A 26,294-nucleotide genomic window follows, 5' to 3' on the forward strand; every position below is an offset into this window, starting at 1 on the left:
TAGTAACCCCTGAGCATTGCTAGGTATGAGGCAAAAACAAAACCAAACAAATAAGAAAAGAACTATAAGATGCCTAGATAGTCCTGTAGCATCTTAATGCTAGCACAGAGTTCTGTGATGGTAGAGAAAACAGCAAGGCACACTTGGCTGCTTCGGTTAGCTGACCCTGAACTTCAACTCTTAACAGTAGTGACTTGATGGTTATGCTAATAAGTTCCACAAGATGACCTCACTTACCTAACTCTAAGACTGCTAAACAATCTATCATAAGTGAGGCCCTCTTGAGAATAAAGGGGATGGGGGTGCTACTGTATGCCAAGACAAATGCAAAGTTAGGTATATTCTATACAAGCCAGCAGGGAGTCAGCCACCCCTTGGGTGTAGGAAGACACTGGTGGCCAAGTCCAAAATCGAAGTGCTTGCAGTGCCCTTGTGCTGCCTGAGCCCAGAGTTTCCTGGAGCTTAGAAGCATCAATAATTATGACTTTCCAACATCTTTTTCAGATAGGTTCTTCCATCTTTATTTTAAAAAAGTCACCACCAAGAACATGGCATTCATTTATCCCACTCCCCCGCTCGCCTTGTGCCCAATCCGGAGTAGGTGTTTGCCCTTCCCCAGAGACCCACTCCCAGCCAGGGCTGGGGAAGAAGGGAAACCCTAATGGGCGGTGTCCTCCCCTGCTGGCTATAATCACTGGTGTGTTTGGACTGTGGGAAGGAAAGCTGGGCCAGAAACCAAAACCCCTCTCTACACAGGTCCCTGCAGGAGGCAGCAACAGGCAAGAGGGAGATGTTGCTGCTGGAAGGAATCTGTGGTTCAGGGAGTTAGCTCAAAGTTCCCACCCAAAACAGAAGAGGGTCAATCCATGCTGCATGTTAGGCTTCACTGGGAGTCCCCGGTTAGTGTGTTAGTGCTGGTGAAAGGACAAGGTACCAGCTGGGGGCATGGATATCCTCTAAGGGCAAAGCAGGACAGTGAGATCCCCCTGTCCCCCGTCACCTTCTGCTGAATAAGGGGGGTGGGGAGGAGATCTCAGCTGTTGGCCTCTTCTGGCCCCTCAGTCATGGACCACCCCAGAGGCAGGATCAGGATTCCTCAGAGTTGGGTAAACGAGTCTGAAGACCGAGGGCAGTCCCTTCCAGGCTGACCCTGTACAGGCGTCACCGTGCAGTCTTCTACCCACCATTGACTGGGGACTGCGGTTCAGGCATAGCCCGCAGCCATCTGACTGGTGGCAGCATTGCTGCCAACTCCCCGCCAGGCCTGGAAGCTGAAGAAAGCACTCACGCCATAAGCTATCATCACTAAACAGGAGAAGAACTGAAAGAGAAAAAAGAAGAAAGTGAATTGAATCATTGGGGTCTGGAGAGCTGTTGACAGCAAGACCGGTACCTGCTGACTAGTGTAACCCACCTCCACAAACCAGGACCAGCAGCCAGGACCCTTCAGCAGAGACTCCTTTCCCACTGTTATCTGGGAGGGACAGGATATTCTCTAAGGGGAAATAACTGCACAGAGGCATGGTGTGTCCACACCCATCTGGAGGGGTGGATAAGTGCCCATCCCTGAACAGTCCTTGGCATATCCACAATTTACTTTTGAAAACCATCATTCAGGGCCAGGCGGTGGCGCTGGAGGTAAGGTGCCTGCCTTGCCTGCGCTAGCCTAGGACGGACCGAGGTTCCATCCCCCGGCATCCCATATGGTCCCCCAAGAAGCCAGGAGCAACTTCTGAGCGCATAGCCAGGAGTAACCCCTGAGCGTCACAGGGTGTGACCCAAAAACCAAAAAAAAAAAAAAAAAACCATCATTCACTGAGAAGACAGTGGTGTTTTACCTACACCAGACCCAAGTTGGAACTTAGTTATCACATGCCTTTTTGGGCCCTCACATCAAACTGTGGGGCCTGTTGGCTGAGTATCCTCTCAAGTGGCCCCTAAGTTTCCTGAGAACACTTTGGCCAACCCCCAGGCCCCATCCATCCTAAATAAATGAGAAAAATTCCAATGCCACCCTAGGGACAGGAATGTAGTTCAGTGATAAAGCACTTGCCTTGCATGTACAAGGTCTCAGATTCAATCCCCAATACCACAAAAACATTATAAAGTCATTCTAGGAATTTGCTGAACCCTACATGAGCACTTGTGTCCAAATACAGAAATTCTGTCTTGGGGCCAGAGAGACAGCTCAGGGGTAGGGTGTTTGCCTTGCATGCGGACAACCAGGGAGGGACCCAGTTAGATTCTTGGCATCCCATATGGGCCCCCAGCCTACCAGGTATGATTTCTGAGTGCAGAGCCAAGAGTAACCCTTGAACACTGCTGGGAGTGGCCCAGAAACCAACCAATCAATCAATAAAGTTTAAAAAATTCTGTCTCTATCCAGAATTACTGATTTCCAAACCCAAATCTCCAGGAAGAAACCCAGATCTTCCTTTAGTCCTACCCACCTTGTAGGGTGTTATATAGCTCCTCAGCCTTAATTTCCCTGTCTGTCCAAAGACATATTTGGGCCAATTATTGGATAACCCAAACAAGTCTTGGAGAGCCAAACCCTAGAAGGAAGTGTGCAGGGTCTCAAGTGAGGGAGGGGTGAGGAGCAGAGTGGATGGCTGTCACCTCACTGGCCACTGACTCAGCCCAATTTTGGGCATCATGAGAGGAATCAACCAGATGTTAGTTTAAAGCCAAAGGTTTGGGCACATACCCTTTTTGTTTTGTTTTGTTTTGTTTTTTGGGCCACACCCGGCGGTGCTCAGGGGTTACTCCTGGCTGTCTGCTCAGAAATAGCTCCTGGCAGGCACGGGGGACCACATGGGACACCGGGATTCGAACCAACCACCTTTGGTCCTGGATCGGCTGCTTGCAAGGCAAACACTGCTGTGCTATCTCTCCGGGCCTGGCATATACCCTTTTGAAGGGGGACAGCTGAGAGCCTTGAACAAATTCTCAAAGGTGATCTGGACCTCTCAATCAACCTGGAACAACCCACTGAGCACACAATTCAGGGTTTGCCCAGAACACCCACTTCCTGTGCTGCTATGACCTATGGAGGCCTGAGTCAACTCCTCCAGACCCAGAGACATAGTTAAGTGCATATACTGAGAATGGGGTACACGCTGGTCTCAGATCAAGGGAAGGCCGGCAGCTCAGGGGCACAGGCCAGGCTTGGCCATCTGCCCTGTAATGCCCCGGGGAACTGTACTTACCGAAGCAGCCGCTCGTTGATTGTAGGGCCGGGAGCCTTTCAGGGCTGTGAGCTCCACAGCAGCAGAGCAGGCGATGAAGGCTGTGACGTAGAGAATGGTGGCAGCCACATTAAATACCATTAACTGGGGGGTTAGGGGGACAGAGAGAGAAAAAGTTAAAGACTTGAGACCTACAGGGCTGGCCAGAACGAACAAAAGACTCCCCATCAAAAGGGCCTAGACAAGGCTGCTGTGTCCTGCAGCAGCCCAGGAACCTCTGAGCACCAGAGACTGAGGCTCAAGCCTTGGCAGCAGCACAGGATCCTAAGCCCAACCCACTTGCTAGGCACAAGTTCTACCTAAAGGATACCAGCTAAAGTATGCAGGGCCTTTCCCCAGGTCAGCACAGGACCCAACCCAGACAACCCTTGGCAGGGACAGACTTGGCTCTGGTGGCCTTAGAGGAAGCCCAGAGCTTCATCCCTCTGTGCTCACAGTGAGAATTATTACCCCAACACACACACACACACACACACACACACACACACACACACAGAGCTGAGTTCAAGTCATAGCTCAGATCTGATCCCGCCTGAGGCTCTGGAGAAAGTAAAGCTGCAAAAACTGCAAAACGATGGCCCTTAAGCATTAGGGCCCTTAAGCATGTTGAGTTTGTCCTATCAAGTCCTCTTATATTAGCAACACCCTAAAGTTCAATTTCACGTACAAAAAAAAAATGGTCAATTTTTTAATCTTAAAATCAGATTGGGGGGGCAGAGAGATAGCATGGAGGTAAGGCATTTGCCTTTCATGCAAAAGGTCGGTGGTTCTAATCATGGCATCCCATATGGTCCCCTGAGCCTGCCAGGAGTGATTTCTGAGCATAGAGCCAGGAGTAATCCCTGAGCACTGCTGGGTGTGACCCAAAAATCAAAAAAAAAAAAAAAAATCAGATTTGGGGGTGGAGAGATAGGGGACCAGGTAAAGCACTAACTATGTACAAAGTCACCCCAGATTTGATCCCTGGTTCTCCAAGCACCGCCAGGAATAAGCACTGAGCACCTCCAGGTGTAGCCCAAAAAGCCAAATATATAGAGAGACTAGATTTGGCACCAAGGAACCCAGATATGCACTACCATAGCTGGAAGTGAGTAGAGGCAACTCCTAGGAAAAACAATTGATGGGTTCCCAAAAACCCCATCCCTGACCCATACCTTGCCTGTGTTCCCAGGGAACTGAACCCCAACCCCCCAATTCCAATCAGATCGTCCGCATCCAGCTTTCACTTGATACATTTGTCCCTGTCCCTCTGTAAAAAGGATTGGGGGGAGGGGTGGAGTGATTGATTCTCCTGTACATGGCCCACCTGAGTTCAACCCCTGGCATCTCATATGGTCCCCCAAGCCCACTAGGAGTAATTCCTGAGTGCAGATCCAGGAGTGCTGAGAACCATTGGGTATGGCCCAAAAACCAAAAAAATTTAAATAAATAAAAGTAGTATCCCAGGGACATGGCCTGTGTGAAACCCTGGCTTCCATCCCTGGGTCCACAAATAAACAAATTAATTAATTAAAATGATGGGGCTGGCGAGGTGGCGCTAGAGGTATGGTGTCTGTTTTGCAAGCGCTAGCCAAGGAAAGAATATGGTCCTCCCAAGCCAGAGGCAATTTCTGAGCGCTTAGCCAGGAGTAACCCCTGAGCATCAAACGGGTGTGGCCCAAACCCCTCCCCCCAAAATAAAAAAATAAAAGAAATAAAACCAAAGCCCCCAAGTACTAAGGCAGAGGAGGTAGCTAAAGGATCACAGTGCATGCCTGGTTCACACAAGGTCCTGGATCCAACCCTTGGCACCATGTGGCCCCAGGCAATCCCTGCTTAGTCCTAGAGGCCCCTGAAGGGACACAGGGTTAGAGCTTTGAACCATCCAGCCCACTGGCCAAGTGTTATCATGAGTGACCCCCAGGATCGCTGAACACTGCTTGAGAAGCATACACTCCCCCCAAAATAAAAACTCCAGGAGTATAAGAGACACTGCCCTACCTCAGGGCAGGCCAGGGAGCCCTTTCCAGTACCAGCCCCAGAGACACGGAGCCCATTTCCAGCAATGGTCCTTCAGAGCTCCAGAGCGCAGTGAGTGAGCCTGGCTAGACCCTGAGCCACAGAGCCAAGCCACCCTCCTGCCCCTGAGCTTCCCTCTAAGTCTAGAGGCTGCCGCCAGCACCGGGTTCCTGCCAGTGATGTGGAGCGAGCGCTAACAGACCGGGTCTGTCTCCGAGATGACTCACGTTTCCTCAGCTTAAAAAGTCATTGAATTCCAAACAATGCAGCCTAGTCCAGCCCCGCTTGTCTGACTGTCATGTGCCTCTGCCTCTCTGAAAGCCTCGGGCCCAGCTGCGGCAGTTTCCGGGTCAGAGGAAAAAGACTAGAGCTCCATGCATCCACCCAGAGCAGTTTCCAAAGCTGGCCAGGCCTGGAGAGATGCAAACTCGGAGAGGCAGGGGTGCCTCCACTCCCAGGCTGCCACACGCAGAGCTGTGGGCCTGGACCTCAGCCACCCAGAGACAAGAGTGACCAGGGCTTAGACAAAGGTCTCCACTCAGCCCCCTTACATCCCCCACACAGAGTCAGCCCTGTGTCTCCTCTGACACTATGGGGAGACCTGCCTACTCACCACCAGTGGCCAGGGAACCATGTACAATTTCAAGTGCAGCTGGAACAGGTAGAGGATGAAGACGACGATTGTCACCAGCCAGAGGAAGACAGCGACGAACATCACCCAGCCATAGGCTGGGTACAGGTGGTAGGGAGTGTCAGCGATCAGGGCCCAGACCAACAAGCCCAGCACCTGGAGGGAGAGAGGAAGAGTGTCCCAGGCCTTCGTCATAGGCTCCCTCAGCAGGATGTGATTCTCATGGGATCAGAAGACACATAGTCACTGCTCCAAGTCTTGGAGCAGTTGACCAAAGCTTTATGTGCTTATTCTCTTCTTCAGGTCTCAGGAACCTTTTTATCCCACGGTCTGAGCTCCAGAACCTTCTTCTGTGCCCCCACAGTCCCTCCATGCACTGCCACCCGCTATGGAAGATCAATGACTCACTCAACTATGTGCGAATATGGAGAGTGAGGAGTGAGGACTTGCCAGTGCCTTAGTGAAAACCTCTGAAAGATGGGAACTGAGTGATAGCACAAAGGGGAAAGCATTTGTCTTGAATGTGGTCAGCCATGGTAAAATTCTTTAGTACCACCAGGAATGATTCCTGAGATAGAACCAGTAGTAAGCCCTGAGCACTGGCCAGGTATGGCCCAATAACACAAACCTATAAGACCTCTGAGAGATGAAGTGAGACCAGAAGATGGCTCCAAGATTACTCCACAACACTGCACAATCCCCAGCACTGTCGGGAGTAGCCCCAGCACCATTTGGAGGGTCAATCCCCCCATGCACGTGTGCACAAATGCACACACACACACACACACACACACACACACACACACAGTCATAGTCCAAGAGTCCCCAGGATGAGAAATAGAACAGCCAGGGAGTGATCTTCCCACTGTGGCCACATCTGTCCACCCTCTCTCGCACACAGCCCAGGGTCTGGGCCTAGCAGATTATTGCTTCAGATCTATCCACCCTCACAGGTGCCAGTCTCCTCCCAACCTGGCACCATGGTCGGCAGACTCAGCCCTGGATGAGAGGGGTCAGGATGTGAGGGGCCTCTCCAGCACTGCACAGCGCCCCCAGTACACAAGATGAGCCCCCACAGACCCTGACAGCCTCAGCCACCTGGTCTGGGTGCAGACACGGTGATGAGGTGGGACAGACAAGGCCTTGTCAGCAGCCATACCAGAGAACCAGGAGTTGGGGGGATGGGGACCCCACACCTTTCATCACTGTCCTTCCTGAAAGCATGCGTTTGGGGGCAAGAAGTCATAGCAGTGAGGCCACTGAGAACTGGAGAGAGAACAGACATTACCTGAAGGGGTCTTTGACCCCTTGTGTAAGCTGAGTGTTAAGGAAAGACCAACTGTGGGGGCTGGGGATCACTCCAGGTGGGGGGAGCATGTTGTGTACAAAATTCGTCACAGGGCTAGGCAGTGCTGGGTCACTAGTCTGAGCCCTGGGACACAGCCCAGTTGAGCACTGCCCAAAGAAGCCCTGAGGGCCCCCAAATAAAGGCTAATTAGGGCTACATTGGAGAGAGGCTGGTACCCCTGGCTATGCCACTAACTGGATTCCCAACTCCAAATTCAAGCGCAGAGCAAGAGGTGTCCATGGGAAAGGACAGGTAGGTGTGGTGGAACCTTCTCATGAAGCCCATCCACTTCAGGGGTCACTCCAAGGGTCACCCAGGCTCCAGGTTCTAGGTCCAGCCCTCTAGCCCTCCTCCCCTGGCCAGCTTGGTTTCCAGCTTAGGTAGCACCTGCAGCCTTTGAGATGAAGGCCCAGATAAGCAGAGGAAATTTCTCTGGTTCCTTCTGGCTCTGTGGTCCTGGCCGTGGGCCTAGGGAGCCGCCTTGGTTTCTGCCCCAGAACAAGGAAGGTTCATTCCTCCCTCTGAACCAGATGGACTGGTTCTCCCCCAGCCACTCTCCAAGACTGAAGAATCTGGAAGGAGAGTCCTGGCCCTGGGGATACAGAGAACCCCAAAATCTTCTGATCCCTATGGGAAAGGCTAAAGCCAAGTTTCATCTCCAGAAGCAGCTGCATCCCACCCTCTAGTCGCCCCTCCCCACAGCCTCAGGATCTGGGATTCAGAAAGCCAGATTTTGTCATGGTCCAGTGCCAGACAGCCAGCCCCATTGTTCAGGGGGCTGGGGAAGAGATGGGCATAGCCCTCCTCTTCAGTGCCTGCCTCCAGGATCTGTCACAGAACCCCCTCTTCCTCAGAACAACCCTGACCCTTTACAGTTTCCTGGAGTATCCCGTACTGAGTTGGAGTAGATACGCCCCATTCCTGGGACAATCCTGGCGCTGAGGTGTAAGGCACGTGGCTCACAGGCCATGAGCCATGGAGGGTCCAGCAGGAAGGGGAAGAGGGAGAGCAGGGACCACCTGCAGTTTTAGGAGGTCAAGAACGGGGTAGGGGGTGGCTGGAGCAATAGCACTGGTAGATATGTAGGGTACATATGTACAGTGGGTAGGGCACTTGCCTTGAATGTGGCAGACCTGGAATCAATTCCCAGCAGCCCATATGGTCTCCTAAGCTCTGCCAGGAGTGATCCCTAAGAGCAGAGCTAGGAGTAAGTCCTGAGCATAGCCTGGTATGCACTCACTTCCCCCACCAAAATGGGCAGGGGAGTGGCATGGGGGTGTGACATCGGAAAGAGCTTTAACTTCCATGCCCTCCTCTCCTGCATCTCTGCCTGTTCTCCGGAGTCTCAAAATGTTTTTGTTTATTTTTTTTATTTTGGGGCCACACCGAGCGGCGCTCAGAGTTTACTCCTGGCTCTGCTTAGATATTGCTCCTGGCGAGCTCAGGAGACCATATGGGATGCAGGGAACCAAACCCAGGTCCATCTGGGTCAGCAGTATGCAAGGTAAATACCCTACCGCTGTGCTATTGCTCCAGCTCCTCAAGATGTTTTTATTACAATCACTGGCAGAACTAGAGAGGAGAGATGGGTGCCATGTGCCAGACCAAGAGGCATTTCTTGATTGGGAGGCCCTACTCAGGGCCTGGGGTCCCTTCAGAGGGAAAATGTGACCAAGGGACAAGGGTACTGATTATCAGGCATTGAGCAGAGTTTCAAGCAGGACATTCGGAGAAGCCCAGCTCTAGCCGATGGAGGCAAGGAGCTGCAGAAAGTGATCTTTGGGCTGGAGCTATAGTACAGCAGTATCACCTGTACATTGCTGACCCAGGTTGCATCCATGGAACCTCACCTGAACCCACCAGGAATGACCTCTGTGTTCAGAACCAGGGATAAGCCTTGAGCACCACTGGGTATGGCCCTGCTTTCCAGAAAGAACTTGTCCTCCCAATTGGAGCAGCCCCTGCTCCAAGAGCCACAGCTTGGATCTTTCGAAAGTGGAGCCAAGGCATTGGAGGACTAAGCTGCCCAGCTAGTGGTGTTGGTTTGAGAGGGAGGCTCTAAAATTTTGGGGGATCTCCATCTGACCTGATAAATGGGGGCAGATCAGTGCTGATAGGAGAGGCCTGTAACCTCCTTGGCTCCAACTTTGCACTCACCAGCTGTGTGCCCTGAGCCAGTTGAACCTATCTGTGCCAGTGGCTCACCTCCAAAATGTGCCCACATTAGTGTGATTTGGGGCCCAGGCAGTGCCAGGGGTTGAACCTGGGTTTCCTGCATGCAAATTCCCAGCTCTTGGAACACTCTAACTAAACAAAGTGGTACTCAACATCAGGTGCTCAGACAAGAGTCCACCACAGATCTGCACTCAGCATGTCTGTCCTGCCTGCTTCTGGGTGTGAGCACTCCCTTCTCTGCTCTGTCGCTCAGGCTGGGCATAGCAGGGGCAGCTGAATTTGAGTACTGGTTTGGGAGTTGAGAGAGAAGAGCTCCTGGGTTCATCTCTTCTTCAGAGAAGTCAGCTGGGAGATCTGAAATGAGAACCCCCAAATTTCAAAGCCCAAAGATTCCCACAGAGGTACATCTCCCCTCTTGCCAGTCTGGGTTTCTGAAAAGACCCTTGGCTCCATAATATGTCATTCTCTCACTCTGTGAGAAGGGAGGTCCAGTTCTATGCTCAAGGTCTCCCTGACACTTCTCCACACATATTTCTGTTGTGGGAAGTGTTGCTTTGAAGCCACAAGCTTTTGGGTAACTCCTCCACACCAGAGGGTCACCCCCATTATCCTTTTCAACCTCCCTAGTTCCTGGGACATGACCTAATGCTGGTCTGTTTCTTTAGGCAGGCCACAGCAGTAACTGAGGTTGGAGGGTGTGCAGGGCTAACTGTGGCCCACTGGTATTTGAGGGGGCCAGGAATGCAGGGCTGGGGGTGCCCCCATTTCTACATATTTTAAGAGACACAAGAATCCTGAGTGTTAGGGGCCAAGCAAGAGTAGAGTAGGCAAAGCACTTGCCTTTTACATGGTCATCCTGGGTTCAATCCCCAGCACCTCATGTGGTCCCACAATCACTGCTAGGAATGATCCCTGAGTGCTGAGAGCCAGGAGAAAGCCCTCAGCACTGCCAGATTTGACCTCAAAACCAAACCAAAACCAAAAATATAAAAGTTAGTGTAGAATTTCAAAAAGAAGAAAGGAGAGACAGAGGCAGAGAGAGAGAGAGAAAGAGAGAGAGAGAGAGAAAGAAGTAAAATGCTTGCCCCAGAGGCAGGTGGGGGTGTGTGGATTGGAGAAAAGGGGGCATCAGGGAGGATAAGAGGGAAACTATTGACATTAGTGGTGCGAAATGTGCACTGGTGAAGATTGTTATACATTGTATGACTGTAACTCAATCATGAACAACTTTATCTGTGGAAAAAAATCTATAGTATGAACAACCTTGTGACCATTGTGTCTATATAAAAAATATTAATGTGGAAACCCACTGTTTCAGAAATTGAGGGTGAGGATTGGGGGTGGGAGTTGTCCACAGCTTCCAGCATGTCCTTCCCTGTCCTGAGAAGGGAACCAGCCTAGGGCAACCATGTGGTTCTCCCCACACACACCCCAGGGATACGTCCACATCTGGGCAACTAAGGACACTCAGCACTTGGCTTGGCCAGGCTCAGCCTCCAGACCTTCCAGGCCCTTCTTCCCACAGTGAAAGGGACTTTATGGGGACAAAATGCCACCCATTGTGCCCCAGGAGACAAAGGCGCAGGGGACAGAGGCTCCGGGTGTGAGGGCTGGTCACAACAAGGCCACACACCACCCCCTCCCTGGCTTGTGGGGAGGCTCTTTGGAATCCCGCTTTCTACCAGTCCTGGGCCGGCCACCCTCACTCCAACTCCTCAGGAGGAAACACAGGGTGGGGGGTGGTCTGGGACTCCTGCCTTCCATCTTTCTCTGGAGGCCACATAGCATCACCAAACCCCTGTACTCGCTCAGGGACAAACTCCCGGGCTGCGTGTACCAGGTACCGACCAAACCGTGGGAGTGCAGTGGGGACCTGGGTGAAAGCCCAGTCTCACAGAGCCCAATGTGGCCCTGAAACAATGGGGCTTGGCACCTCAACAAGATGTCCTTCACCAGCATTCTTTTTGGTCCCCCTCAGGGTTAGAGCAATCTCTCTGACCTGCTCCCTGTCCTCACACTGCACTGGGGCAACACATGTATTAGAGACACATGTGTACTCGAACACAACACATGAAGACATATACATTGATACTATCACATGTGCACACACATACCAGGTTTCTCTAGAACCTTGGTGAGGTTCCAAAACTTGAGACCATGCCTGCCTGTCCCCACTATTCTTCTGGAGGGCTCCTAGCCAGCCCAGAGGCCACCCTGTATGTTCTCTGTGCTAAAGCCCTGTCAAGTGCACTGAGCTTTCCTGGGAAGTCTCAGGACTGTTTGGCATTTTGCCACCCCATACCCAATCCTAGGTCCCCCACAATAGGCTTCCCTCCTAGGCCCTTCCTGCCTCTCAAGAAAAGCACTCTGCCCATTTCACAGATGAGGAAAATAAAATGTGGGAAGCAGATCTGCCCTGAAAAATCACAGAAAAGCCCCAATGGAACTAGTAAGGAACACATGGAACCCCCTGAAACCTGGTTTCTACCACTGGGCAGGGCAGGGCAGAGAGGGTCCTATCCCACCCCTTGGACAACCTTTCCACTCCTTTGACCTTGATCAAGCCCTGCCCCAATTTCTCTTCCAGGAGGGCCTGGTGACCTTCCAGCTAACCTGAGACAGGGTGGCAGGTCACCTAATCAGCCCTCACCCTCCCACTGAAGCTGGAATGTCCCAGAAAGGTTTGTTTGCCAGTGGCTCAAATGCTGGTCCCTGCCTGCCTGCCTTTTAGCCTTTACCTTCCAGCCCTCCACAACCTGTGACACCCTGAGGTACGCCCCAGGCTTCTCCCAGGAGCAAATAGGAGAGGCACCAGGTACCAGTCAGACAGCAAAGGGCTGTCAGGATCCAGAGCTGGGCATGCTGGGCTGTCCTGAAAACCCACTCATTGCCAGAGAGATACAGCACAACAGGAAGGGCGCTCGCCTTGTACATCATCAACCAAGGTTCAATAGCAGGCACCCCATATGGTTCCCCAAGTACTGCCAGAAGTGGTCCTGTACTGTAAAGTCCGAAGTAAATCCTGAATACTGCTAGATGTGGCCCCAAAGCAATAAAGACAAAGAAAAATGAGTCATGGAGCCGGAGAGATAGGATGGAGGTAGGGCATTTGCCTTACATGCAGAAGGACGGTGGTTCGAATTCTGGCATCCCATATGGTCCCCTGAGCCTGCCAGGAGTGATTTCTGAGCATAGAGCCGAGAGTAACCCATTAGCGCTGCTGGGTGTGACCCAAAAACCGAAAATAAAAAAAAAAAAAGAGTCATGTTTCCAGTGCCCATGGGGACCAGGAGAGAACCCTGATGTTCCCAGACCCTCTCGAGCAGGAAATTAACTGTCTGCTGTGAACAGCTTCGTGGCTTTTATTCAGGTGGGCCTTGTGTGGGCCTGACCAGTGATGGAGTCCAGGTCCCACACATGGGAGACAAGTACCTGGCTGCAGATTCACATCCTTGGCCCTGCCTTGCTTCCACCTGAGCCTGGCAAAGGGCCTTTTCTGGGCCAGATATGTCCGCAGGTGCCACCTGCATGGCTCTACTAGCAGTGAACCTCCTGGACTGTTGTTCAACTTAGTGTTTTCACTGATTCAATAGATTTGACTTTTTTAGTTACTTGAATTTTGAAATGTGTAATAACGATGACATAAGAAGTAGTAAAATGGTGTTTTCGGCAAGTCTCACTCCTCCCCTGTTACTCAGTATTTTCCTCTGAGGCAGTCAAGTATGGTAGGGGAGGTAAGGGAGGTGGGGAAGCTCTAACAATCCTCTGAGGCTACTCCTAGCAAGCAGAGATTGACCCTGGGGCTCCCATAAGCAAAGCAAGAGCTCTGACCTTTAGACTCATCTCCCCAGCCCTTAAATGGTAACTTTTTTAATGATCAAAAATATAGCTGAGGATAAGATGTTGCTTTGCACAAGGACACCTGGTTTTGATCCCCAGTACCTTATATAATCCCCTGAGCCCCACCAGAAGTGATCCCTAAAAAGTCAGGAGTAAGCCTAGAACATAGCCAGATGTGTCCCCAAAACAAAAATATAGACATATATAGCTGAGTGGAATGTATACATGTCTCCCCTGGTGCCATCCCCTCCCTATGTTACAGGTAAATTTAAAAATTACCCCAACTTGGAAAACCTGTTTCTACCTACAAACTCCAATAATCACTAACTAGAAAATTCAATATAATAAATAAAATAAGGGGCTTGAGAGATGGCATGGAGGTCAGGCATTTGCTTTGCATGCAGAAGAACAGTAGTTCGAATCCTGGCATTCCATATGGTCCCCCGAGCCTGCCAGGAGCGTTTTCTGAGCGTAGAGCCGGGAGTAACCCCTGAACATTGCTGGGTGTGACCAAAAGACCAAAAATAAATAAATAAATAAATAAAATTCAATATATGGGGGAAGCATAGGCTCAGGGGTACAAAGACCTGAGTTTTGTCCCCAGAATCACGTGCAACTTCAACACCCCCAGCAGCTCTTAGGCAATACTGCACAGCTAGGAGTGAGCACTGAGCACTGAGTACCTTAAGGAGTTTCCACTGGACCCTTTGAGCACTATTTCTACTGCCCCCCCCACTGCCCTCTCCACACACACACAAAGAAAATTTAAGTACAATAAAAATATAACAATTTTATACAGAAGCCTAGACAGACAGACATGTTTTAGGGCCCAAAGTTTCTATAAAAAATAATAGTAACAGGGCTAAAGCAACAGCACAGCAATAGGGCATTTGCTTTGCATGAAGCCCACCTGGGACAGATCCAGGTTCAACCTATATGGTTGGCATCCTATATGGTCCCACGAGCCTGCCAGGAACATTTTCTGAGCGCAGAGCCAGGAATAATTCCTGAGCACCACTGGGTGTGACCCCAAAACAAAAAAACAAACAAACAACAATAAAATAGTGAGGAATGCCAGTATGAAAGAGAAAAGAAAGGAAATAAGTAGGCCTGGTGGGATCGCAGCATTAGTACAGCGAGGAAGTGCTTCCCTTGCACATAGATGACCAAGTTTGATACCCAGCATCCTATAATGGTCCCCTGAGCCTGCAAGGAGTGACTCTTGAGCATAGAACCAGAAGTAAGTCCTGAGCATCACTGAATGAAGCCCCAAAACAAAACAAAACCAAGCAAAAAAAAAAAAAAAAGAGGGCCTGCCAGGATGGTCTCTGAGTGCAAAGCCAGGAGTAAGCACTAAGCACTCAAAAATTAAAAATAGGAGCTGGAGAGATAGCACAGCGGCGTTTGCCTTGCAAGCAGCCGACCCAGGACCTAAGGTGGTTGGTTTGAATCCTGGTGTCCCATATGGTCCCCCGTGCCTGTCAGGAGCTATTTCTGAGCAGACAGCCAGGAGTAACCTCTGAGCACTTTTTTTATTTTTTAAATTTTAAATTAAAAATAATAAAAGGAAATAAGAATTCGGCAACACATTGGTCCTTATGGTAATAGACAAAAATGGGCCTGAGAGAGTGTTTAGGGGCTAAGGCACCTGCCTGTCTTACATGGGACCAATCTCAGTTTGATCTGATCCTTGGCACAGATCCCTGGACATTGTTAGGAGTGATCCGTGAGTATTGTTTGGTCTACCTACCCACCCAAAAATAATAAATGAAAGGAAGAGGAAAAAAAATACCAGGAGTCAAGTAAAAAACAAAACATTAAAAATAACTAGGGAATGGGAGAGATAGTACAGTGAGTAGGATGATTGCATTGCACATGGCTGTGGACCCATGTTCATCCCTGGCACCCCATAGAGTACCCCAAGCACTGCCAGGAGTAATTCTTTGAGTGCAGAGCCAACAGTAAGCCCTGAGCAACTCTGGGAGTGGCCAAAAACAAAACAAAGAACTAGGAAAAATTTCTTTGCAAAGATTAGAGACACAGATAGGCCTGGACCAACGCCCCCAATGACGGGGGAAGGATCCCAACTGACACGGAAGTACACAGAGCTCAAACCACAGTTTCAAAGGTCAGCCTCACTAAGAAGAGAAAATCCAAATCATTCTACTGCATGCACCATTTCCCCATCAGAGCAACCTAGCCTACCCCAGTGATAGGCATTCCCAAATAGGGGCAGCTGTGAGCCCCTAGACTGCATCTGGCCATCTCTGCCCAAATCTCAGAACGTATATACTTGCGAGCCAACTTGTAGGATGTGTCTTACAGATGCACTTGGAATGCACAAAAGCATTCCTAGTAACGGGTGCACCCACACCAAGGGTCGACACCCCAATTATCTGTCTCTGCCCAGGTCACATCAAGAATGTTGAGGGCCCGAAGAGATAGCACAGTGGCGTTTGCCTTGCAAGCAGCCGATCCAGGACCAAAGGTGGTTGGTTCGAATCCCGGTGTCCCATATGGTCCCCCGTGCCTGCCAGGAGCTATTTCTGAGCAGACAGCCAGGAGCATCACCGGGTGTGGCCCAAAAACCAAAAAAAAAAAGAATGTTTGGAAGTCACGGTGCTCCTCAGACAAAGAAAAAATACCATCAGGACACACTGGAGGAGTGAACAGGGACAGAAGGAGCTAAGCTGTCTTGTAAGACTTTGAGTGGGAGAAGTAGGAATCCTTAGCAACCTTTGTGCTGATCTAAAAGAAAGTCAGAATTGGACTGAGAATAAATGGCTTAAGAGTTGGGTCTGATCCCTAGAATCCTACAGACTCCTGAGCACTACTGGGTAAAAATCCCCTAGCATTGAGCAGGGAGGAGCTGCACCCTAGCACCACCACATGTAACTTTAAAATAATTTTTTTTAATGGGGCTGGGAAGATAGCACAGCAAGTAAGGTGTTTGCCTCTCATTTGGCCAACCTGGGTTTGAGCCCCAGCACCCAATATGGTGGTCTTCTGAGGCTCACCTGAAGTGATCCCTGACTACAAAGCCAGGAGTAAGCCCTGATCACAGCCAGATAAGAACAATAAAAAAAAATAATAAAGTCAAATGGTACATAGAAAAATAGCATGAGTGAACAAATGCGTGCGTATGTGTGTGCGTGTGTGCGTGTGTGTACCTAACCAAAGAGGTGAAATATTTTATTATGTTCCTACTCTATTCTCTAGTGTTGTAATATATTACCTATTAAAGAAGTCAAGTAGATAAAGAATTGGAACAGAAAATGCACACAGTGTGACACGCGTTGACACAGAACATCCCAGGGCACTCTACCAGCACAAAGCTCTTCTCTCCATGCCTCAGTGAGGAGGGGAGATTCGTAGAGGCATGCCTAGTCCCTCTGGAATGCCAGCCCCTAAGGGTGGTGCCTGGGGCAAGGGCAGCAGACAGTCAGGGCTGCCTTTTGGGTATTTGGGGGGGGGGGTGTTTGAGACACACCCGATGGTGCTCACGCATGACTCTTGGCTCTGCACTCAGAAATCACTCCTGGCAGGCTCAAGGGATGATATGGGATACCGGGGATCAAACCTGGGTCCGTCCTGGGTTGGCCACGTGTGAAGCAAACGCCTACTACTGTCCTATCACTTTGGCCCCAGGGCTGCTGTTTGGACATGTGAGTATGCCTCATTTTTTTTTTTTTTGTGGTTTTTGAGTCACACCCGGCAGTGCTCAGGGGTTATTCCTGGCTCCAGGCTCAGAAATTGCTCCTGGCAGGCACGGGGGATCATATGGGGTGCCAGGATTCGAACTGATGACCTCCTGCATGAAAGGCAAATGCCTTACCTCCATGCTATCTCTCTGGCCCCGAGTATGCCTCATTTTTTTAAAGCCTAAAACTATGTCTTTAAAGTATGCTCATCAGAGCCCAGAGAGATCGCACAGCAGGTGAGGGTTTTACCTGGCATACAACTGATACAGGTTTGATCCCTGGCACCTTGTGTGCTCCCCTGAGCATTGCCAGGTATGTCTCTCTCAAAAAAATATGCTCAAAAATGGCTGAGCCAGGGCTCAGAGGCACTCTGGGATGTGTCCCAGAGAGAAAAAAGACACAGGTTTGTTGAGCAGAAAAATGTGGGATACATGGGCTATAAGAAAGGCTCCCTGATGAACATGGGGTGCAGAATAATAAACTCAAGCCTGAGAGAGCTCAATGAGCTAGTGCACATGATTTACATGCATGAGGCTGTGTTTAAACATGTCATGGCATTGCATGACCCACAGCAGAGCCATGAATAGCCCCTGAGCACTTCAACTCCAAAACAAACAAATACAAGGTAAAATAATCAGTGTAAGAGAGGTCCCAGGGAGAGGAATAGGTGGTCCAACAGTCTTGTCTGTGTTGGGATTACCACTTTAACTCCAGTCACTCAGTCCCATGGCAACACACCCAGAGGGGTAGTGGGAATGAGATAGGCAGGCAGAGCCAAGAAGGCAGGAGCAGATAGGCTGGACCCCTGGAGTTTAAGTACAAGCAACAGGCTTGCCATTCCCAGCCTCTGCTCACAGGTTTCAGACCCTAACATTGAGGTTTATCAAGTCTGTATTCCTACATTTAAAAGCAGATTTCTGGGTCCTGTTTCCCTGACCCCACGTGGTCAGGAGATGATGGACCCACTGGGGCTGGAAAGAAGCAAAATCTCCATGATAAGAAACTTGGGAACGGGTAGGGCGGTGGCGCTAGAGGTAAGGTGCCTGCCTTGCCTGCGCTAGCCTTGGACGGACTGCGGCTCGATCCCCTGGCGTCCCATATGGTCCCCCAAGCCAGGAGCAACTTTTGAGCACATAGCCAGGAGTAACCCCTGAGCGTCACTGGGTGTAGCCCAAAAACAAACAAAAAAAAAAAAAAAAAAAAAAGAAACTTGGGAACATCCAGTGCATGCCGATAGAGAAGCAGCCTTCAGAAGCGCAGAGTTCCCCATCCAAGGAAGCACACAGGCCAGGAGTCAGCTTGACAGCCCTGGGAGTCTATGACACTGGGACTCCCTCCTCACTGCCCTTGATCCCAGTCTATGGGGATTATTTCCATCTGCTTCACAATCTCACTACCCCATTTTACAGCTAAGACACTAAAACTTGGAAATAACAGGAAAATGCCTTGGATCATACTGTTAGGAAGGGGAAGAGCTGGAATTCAAACCTCAAGCTCTCTGTCCACTTTCAGAAGTTGTGACCTCTTTCCAGACTCCCAGCACCACTCTTTGCATCATTGTGCTCTAAGGGACAGATGGAGTTTGATTTACTTAGTCACACTGGGAATTGTGTGGTTACTCCAATAGGAAGCTGGGCAAGAAGGAAACACAGATGTCAAACACACCTAGCCCTGCCTCCAGGGAGACTCAGGATGGCTTCAAAGTGGGAGAGGGTCTATTTCTAGTCTCCTATGCACCCTCTCATTCAAGCATGCCCTGCAGAACCCACTTCTGTGAGGACATCTTCCCTCATGGCCCTGGTCCTTGCTAAGTCTTCTTCTAGGGGTCCCTCTTCTTCCCCTCCCAAGCACCCTAGAACATCCACCCTCAACCAGATGACAAACAAAAGCCATCCAGAAGTACTGCTAGAATGGTCTTGGATTCCAGGCTCTGAAAACAAATCCTAGCTGGAAGCAATACTCATGGGACCATGGGAAACTGACTCCCCCTCTCTGAGCCTGTTTCCCCAGCAACAAGCCCCATAAGACCTCAAACTTGCTAAAGATGCCAGATCCAGTGATATCTTTTTGGATCTTTCTCTTTTTAATTTTAAACTTGATTGGTTGGTTGGTTGGTTTTTGGGCCACAACTGGTGGTGCTCAGGGGTTACTCCTGGCTCCACACTCAGAAATCGCCCCTGAAAGGGGGACTATATGGGATACTGGGAATCGAACCAGGTTCCTCCTGGGTCAGCCGTATGCAAGGCAAAAGCCCTACTGCTGTGCTAACTCTCTGGCCCCCTTTATGGATCTCTTTTAGTCAATTCCACTACATACCACCATCTTCACCAATACCAACAATGACAACTTGAGGCTAGAGCAATAGCACTGTGGGTCAGGCATTTACCTTGCATGTGGCCGACCAGGGTTCCAAGGGTTTGATCTCTAGCCTCTTATATGGTCCCTGATCCTGCCAAGAGTGATTTCTGAGCGCAGAGCCACTGGGTATGGCCACCCCTGAGCACCACTGGGTATGGCCCCAAAACAAGCAAACAAAAATTCAATAATAACTTTCTTTCAGGAGAGAGAGAATGAGAGAGACCGCGCGCATGCAGTGGGTAAGGTGCTTGCCTTGAATGCAGCCAACACCCAGTTTGATCCCTGTATGGTCCCCAGAGCCCTACCAGCAGTGATCCCTGAGCACAGAGCAAGGTGTGTTCCCCAAACTAAAAGTAAATAAATACATTTATTTTTAAATATATACTAAAGGAGCCAGAGAGTAGGAAACTTGCCTTACACACCACCAACCCAAGTTAGATCCTCAGCACCCCATATTATCTCGAGTGATTCCTGAGCACAGAGCCAGGAGTAAGCCCTGCAGGTTGTTGCTCAAAAATTAAAGAATTTTTTTTTGTTTTGTTTTTTTTGGATCACACCCGGCAATGCTCAGGGGCTACTCCTGGCTCTACACTCAGAAATCACCCCCGCAGGCTCGGGGGACCATATGGGATGCAAGGCAAATGCCCTACTACTGTGCTATCTCTCCGGCCCCAAGAAATAATATTTTTAATAAGACAAAATAAATAAAAACATTAAGGTGTAGAGCACGTGGCTTTTCTATTGAATGTGTGAGGCCCAGGCTTTGATCTCCAGCACTTCTCGCTATACACACACCTAGACAGAGGCACAAGGTCTTTAAGCAGTTTTACATATTTCTTTTTGTTTGTTTGTTTGTTTTTGGGTCACACCCGCGGCACTACTCAGGGGTTACTCCTGGCTCTATGCTCAGAAATCGCTCCTGGCAGGCTCGGGGAACCATATGGAATGCTGGGATTCGAACCACCGACCTTGTGCATGCCAGACAAAGGCCTTACCTCCATGCTATCTCTCCAGCCTAGTTTTACATATTTCATCTGAAATTCTTTTGCTGCCTGTAGGGGTGGTGTCCACACAGAGTGGCAGCAGGAAGTGGTTGAGGTAACTACTACAAACATCATGCACTGGGGCCTGGTAACCCTAAATTTTGGTTGACTAAGCAATTCCCATTTCTGGGTGCTCCTCCCTACCCCACTCCAGTCAGGATGTCTTGTTTAGCATTTCTGATGATCTTGGAAAGTTTTAGAAAAATGTCTCATGGACACCTCATTTTAGCCTTTTCAGGAAGATACAAAAAGAGGGGAGTGAAGAATCTGTGAATCCTGAGGTGAGGCTAGCTCTTTAGGAATCAGGACACAGGAAATGAGTGACACCCCCTTCTCAAGGAGCTGGGCTTCTCCTCCTCCCCCACTGTGTCACCCCCACTCCCTAACATCTGGACAATTTCCCCAACCTGGGAAAGAAGAGCTAGAGAGAAATAATTTGCTGTCTCAAGGCAGTCCTCACTGATTGCCGCCACTCAAAGCTCATGCTTTAGGGGGCTGGAAAGATAGTACAGTGGTCCGGCATACATGCAGCCTTGCATGCAGCCACACTGAGTCCTGTCCCCCATATCACGTGGTCACTTGGTCCCCCAACTATTGCTGAGAGTGACCCTGTAATACAGAGCAAATAGTAGACCCTGAGCATTGCTGGGTGTAGCCCAACCTTCCCATCCCCACCAAAAGCTCATCTCTGGCCCCTCTCCTACACATCAAGGACTCCTGTAGAAACTACCTAGGGCTGAGGATCTCCATTTTGTTCTCAGCAGCTCCAGACTCTGCTCATTGGAAGCACAAGTGAGCGTAACAATAAAGATCATGGCCGGGGCAGAGGAACAGCACATAGGGTCAGGTGCTTGGCCTGCATGAGGCCGACTGGAATTCGAGTCCCAAAGCCCTCTTAGAGTGATCATTGAGTGCAGAGCCAGGAGTAAGCCTTGAGTGCCATGGGGTAATGCCCCCCAACAAAAAGACCATGAATTAAAAAAGTCAGAATGCAGAGGAGATTGGTGATAGAGCTTAGCCAGAGAGCAGACCTCTAAAGCTCTCCTGTGAAAGGGGATGCTGCTTGTGGAGGGGTGCCAGGCGAGGGTCTGAAGGCCAGAGCACAGCAGCTGCCTCCCAGAAGAAGAGGGCACTGTAAGCGAGGCTCATCTCCCCCCGAACGGTGCCCACTGCCACATTCACCAACAAGCTCAAGAAGACACAGAGGTCTGCCCAGCTGACAGGGGGCCTTGGGACCTTCCAGGGTCCTCAGAGCACAGTGGGGAGCCAGAAAAGCCACCCCACTCAGTCTCAGTACTGGGTTCCAGAGCCCAAAATGCCACATTCCTGCAATGTGGTCCAACCTAGATCAGAGTCCACATCTGTGCTCTGACCAGGCCTCGAGCCCTAGGACCCCCAAATCAGAAACACAGAGCAAGCTATGGCATAATACATTCTTATCCACTCATATCCATTCTTGTTACTCAAATGCCACCCCAGTCCTCCACTCAACCCTCCACTGTCCCAGCACTTCCTAAGACTGCCACCAGAACAGGGTTACTATTTCTCAAAGGTCCCCAAGGCCCCCCCGGATACTCATCAAATTATTTATATTATAATTAGGAGTTTCATCAACCACTTGTCCATTCCCCGACTTGAAGCTGTCCTTCCATCACCCCCACACCAAGGCTGGACCCACACAGCCTCCACTGCCCCTGTCCAACCTCTGTTTCATCTCAGTAACAATCCTGTCCAGAACCATTCCTCAGAGCTTGCCTTGGGGACTCAGAACTGCTGATCCTTTCACCCCCCAACCCCAGAAGTCCAGGGTGTGTGTGTGTGTGTGTGTGTGTGTGTGTGTGTGTGTGTGTGTGTGTGTGTGTGCGCGCGCGCGCGCGCGCACTACCAACTCCCACAAACAAACAAACGAAGTTCCAGTCCTTTTAATCCTCTCTCGGCCCCTACCTACAAATTTAAATATGGATTGGGATGGGGCAACAGGACCCCTACCTCCGCAGTCCCTAAGAGAACTACTGTAGGAGGGCTGTCAGCTTCCAAAGGGCTCTCCGGGCAGGGGACACTTCCTGAGATTCTGCACATTCTTCTTCCAGGGGTGGGGACAGTGAAGATGATTATAAACAACTCCCAACAGGGGAGTTTGAGGAGCGTTGGGGTGGGTGGGGGAGTTTCGGAAAGTCCTGAGCCAGCGCGGGTAGGAGGCAGGCTGGAAGGACGCTGCAAGGTCTGCCCTCGACCACCCTCCCCACCACCCACCACCCACCCACCACCCCTTCCACTCTCAGGAAGCGGGCGGCCCTGCAGGAAACCCGCTCCCATCCTCGGAGGAGCCTCAGCGGGCCAGACCTTCCCAAGAGCTCCCTGTCACTTCTAGAGGGAACTGAGAAAGCTCGGATCGGGTGGGAAAACTGTGAGCGTAGGAAGAGGGCTGCGCCATAGACCGGGGCGTCCCAGATTTTGTGGCCCCTGACCTGGGCCTTCGAAGGGTCTAGGTCCTGCCCAAAAGACTGGAACCTAGCCAGGGAACCAATGTGGACTTCTGTTCAGGCTGGGTCCCTGAAAGGCTGGAATTACAGTCCTGGCAAACAGATGGGGCAACAACAGAGGGGTGCCCGGTGGCCAGGCTTGGGGTGGTCTCCGAAGACCCCTAATGGGGAACAGATAGACTCCTGGGCCAGCATGAATGCGGGGCATCGTGCTCGCGCTCGAGGGGACCTAGGATCCGGAGTGATGGGGTGATGGGGTGCATTCTGCATAGAGGGTGCGTGTGCCTGGATTTGGGGGGGGGTGCGGGGGTGCAGCCCGATCCCTCCAGGCCCGCCTCCCACTCCGTGGGGGCCCCGCACGAGCTCGCTTACCAGCTGCAGCACCATGAGCACCCCGAGGTTGGAGCGCAGAAAGTCCAGATCGGGGCGCAGCGCGGACATCGAGGCGCCGACGCCCTGCGCGGGGCTGCTGGTTCGCGTGCTCACTTTGGACGGGAACTCGGCCATGACGGCTCCGCTCGCCTCCCCGCGCCGCTCCCTGCTGCTCCCCGCGGGTCCCTCCCGCTCCCGGGGCGCGCGGCTGCGGGACCGAAGCGGGAGCCGACAGGTGCAGCCGCAACCCCGCCCTCGCCTGCGCCCCGCCCCGTTAACCCTGCGCCCTCCGCAGCAGGTCCCCGAGACCGAGACCCAAGAGCTAGCGGGGAGGAAGGTTCGCGCGCGATTGCCGGCCCTGACCCGGCTCCTAGCAGGTGGTTGGTGCGCCCGGGGCCACTCCCTGCGCCCGTCCCACTCGCCCTAGGGATCCCCTGGGTCCCCGGGGACAGATCCCAGAAACCAGGGTCTGGGTAGATTGGTTGAGCTTGGAACCCAGATAAGAGTAGTAGGGTGGGGTGAGGGGCGACCCTTTATGCCTCCAGTCATAGGGTTTCCCGTTCTGAACTTAACGGGCTTGTAATTTAGAAGCTTCCAGCTTAGGGTTCTTTATCTGCCAGGTCCAGAGAAGAGCTTGCTACTGTGGGTGTGTCTCTTAAACCTGGAGATGTTGGAGCTTTGGTTTCGTTGCTTTGGTTTAACTGATCTACCTAATTCTCGCAAAATGCACACACACACACACACACACACACACACACACACACACACACACACACACACACACAAACATATATACCTGCCTGCACACCCCTCAGACCACACAGGCTTATAGATAGTTGGTTCATTTAGTATCGATTAAGATTTGTTGAGCACCTACTACTTAACTATAGGTCAAGTCCTATCCTGGGCCTGGGGGGAAGTAGGAGGAACAGGTTCGACAAGACTTTGAATCCAATGACCAGGGAGAAAGCACAACCTGCAGCGCAATTGCCTTGCACTTGGAGTCAACACTCTAGATTCAATCGCCAGCATCCTATATCCTTGCCCCCCTTGCCTGCCAGCCTACCGTGAATGATCCCTGAGCACAGAACCAGACCAGAAATAAGCCCTGAGCACTGCCAAGTATGGCCCAAAACAAAGCAAAAAAATAAAAAAAATTTTTGTTTGTGTTTTTTTGTTTTTGTTTTTGGGCCACACCCGGCGATGCTCAGGGGTTACTCCTGGCTATGCACTCAGAAATCACTCCTGGCTTGGGGGACCATATGGGGTGCCAGGGGATTGAACTGCGGTCCGTCCTAGGCTAGCGTGGGCAAGGCTGGCCTTAGCGCTTGTGTCACCGCTCCAGCCCCCAGAAAAGATTTTTGAATCCCATTTTCTAGTGCAGTTGTCTAATAAAAGCAAGGAAAAAGAAAAATACATAACACTATCAAGTGACAAATGCTAGAATGAAAATAAAACCATTGGGCCCAGTGAGTTCAAGACCCTCAACTGTTGCCTCAACACTGCATGGCACCCTTGCTAGGAAAAGCTCTAGTGGGCCTCAAGCCTAATAAGTTATAGGGTATGACAGTGACTAAGACATAGTCTTAGGAAGAATGGGCCTGGAATGTATGCGGAGACCTGCATTGTCAGAAGCAGGGGAAGAATTTGCCCGGGGAAGAATTTGATAAATACAAAGGCCCTGAGGCAGAACTAGATTAGACTTGCTGAAGCATAAAGAGCCTAAGAGATTGGGGTGAGGGCAAATGAAGGAGGGAGAAATTAGACCCATGAACCTGGAGACCATAGTCTGCTCAGTACTATGCATTTTCCATAGCTGGTATGGTCCTAGAAACTGTAGCTTGAAATCAGTTTGGTTTGGTTTGGATTGGGTGTTGGGCTTTGGGCCTCACCCAGCGATTTTGCAGGGTTACTCCTGGCTCTGCATTCTGCTTGGGGAACTATGTGGGATGCTGAAATCAAACCTGGGTTTGGCTGCATGCAAGGCAAATGCCCTACCTGCTGTACTATCATTTCGGCCCCTTGAAATCAGTTTTATAGAGGGAGACAATGTGGAGGTGTGGACCAGATCATGCCCCTTTTAAAGACACTCAGAAGCTATCCTTACTCCCCTGCTCAAGGGCAGTGGGCCATTGGCTTCCTTTTATCTGTGACCTCATCACTCCAACCATGGTCTCTTGTCCTGTTGTTTCTCCTCCCTGTACCTATCTAAACTCTGCCTCTCTCTAATAACTGTTTACAAGATACCTTTACTTAGACTAAAACCCACTCCTATTATCCAGGAGACTTGCTCAGCTAATAACCTAATTTAATATCCCAGGACATTTTAACAAAAAAATTTTTTTTGTTTTGGAACCATATCTAGCATTGCTCAGGGCAATGTGCTCAGGGTTCACTCTTGGTGTTCTTAGGAGACCATAAAGGATTCTGGGATCAATATGGGTCAACCACATGCAAGAAATACAACCTACCCTACAATTTTTCCAGCCCTTAAAGTTTTTTGTTTGTTTGTATGTTTTTGGGTCACACACGGCAGCGCTCAGGGGTCACTCCTAGCTCCATGCTCAGAAATTGCCCCTGACAGGCACAGGGGACCATATGGGATGCTAGGATTCAAACCACCGACCTGTATGCAAAGCAAGTGCCTTACCTCCATGCTATCTCTCCGGCCCCAAAGTTTTTTAGTTTTTATTTTCTAGTCCATTCCCAGTGGTGTTCAGGGTTTACTTCTGACTCATTGCTCAGGGATCACTCCTGGGCCTAGGGGACCATATGTGTGCTGGAGATTTAATCCAGGTGATCCCCTTGCAAGGCAAGTGCCCTACCCACTGTCCTATCTCTCTGGCCCAAGACTTATTTTTATAAGTAAAATATGCAGGTTTCAAGAATGGACTCCAATAATAGAGGTGTCATAGATGGTTTGAATGGTTCCCCTCCATAGATGTAGGTGTCCTGGGGTTCCCCATGTTATGTTGGTGGGAGAAGTGAGGAGCCAAAGAAAGGGAGGTTATTGCCTTCCAACTTCATCCACTTCCCTCACCTGGGATGTGTGTGGGGTGTGACACAGGTAAGGGCTGTACATCTGGGCAGTTGAATT

The 26,294-nt window shown here is 50.6% G+C and overlaps 1 protein-coding gene across 1 annotated transcript; it reads right to left on the minus strand.

The window, feature by feature from the left end:
- Nucleotides 1-941: 941 nt before the first annotated feature.
- PLLP (plasmolipin) lies at nt 942-23,525 on the minus strand. Its single transcript, XM_049786155.1, has 4 exons — nt 23,198-23,525; nt 5,860-6,033; nt 3,210-3,332; nt 942-1,321 (listed from the first exon to the last, which is right to left on the minus strand). Exons 1-4 carry the CDS (start codon nt 23,330-23,332, stop codon nt 1,205-1,207), a joined length of 549 nt encoding a protein of 182 aa, XP_049642112.1. The 5' UTR covers nt 23,333-23,525; the 3' UTR covers nt 942-1,204.
- Between the last annotated feature and the right edge of the window lie 2,769 nt (nt 23,526-26,294).

This window comes from Suncus etruscus, chromosome 14 (genome assembly GCF_024139225.1).
Source record: "Suncus etruscus isolate mSunEtr1 chromosome 14, mSunEtr1.pri.cur, whole genome shotgun sequence".
NCBI lineage: Eukaryota > Metazoa > Chordata > Mammalia > Eulipotyphla > Soricidae > Suncus > Suncus etruscus.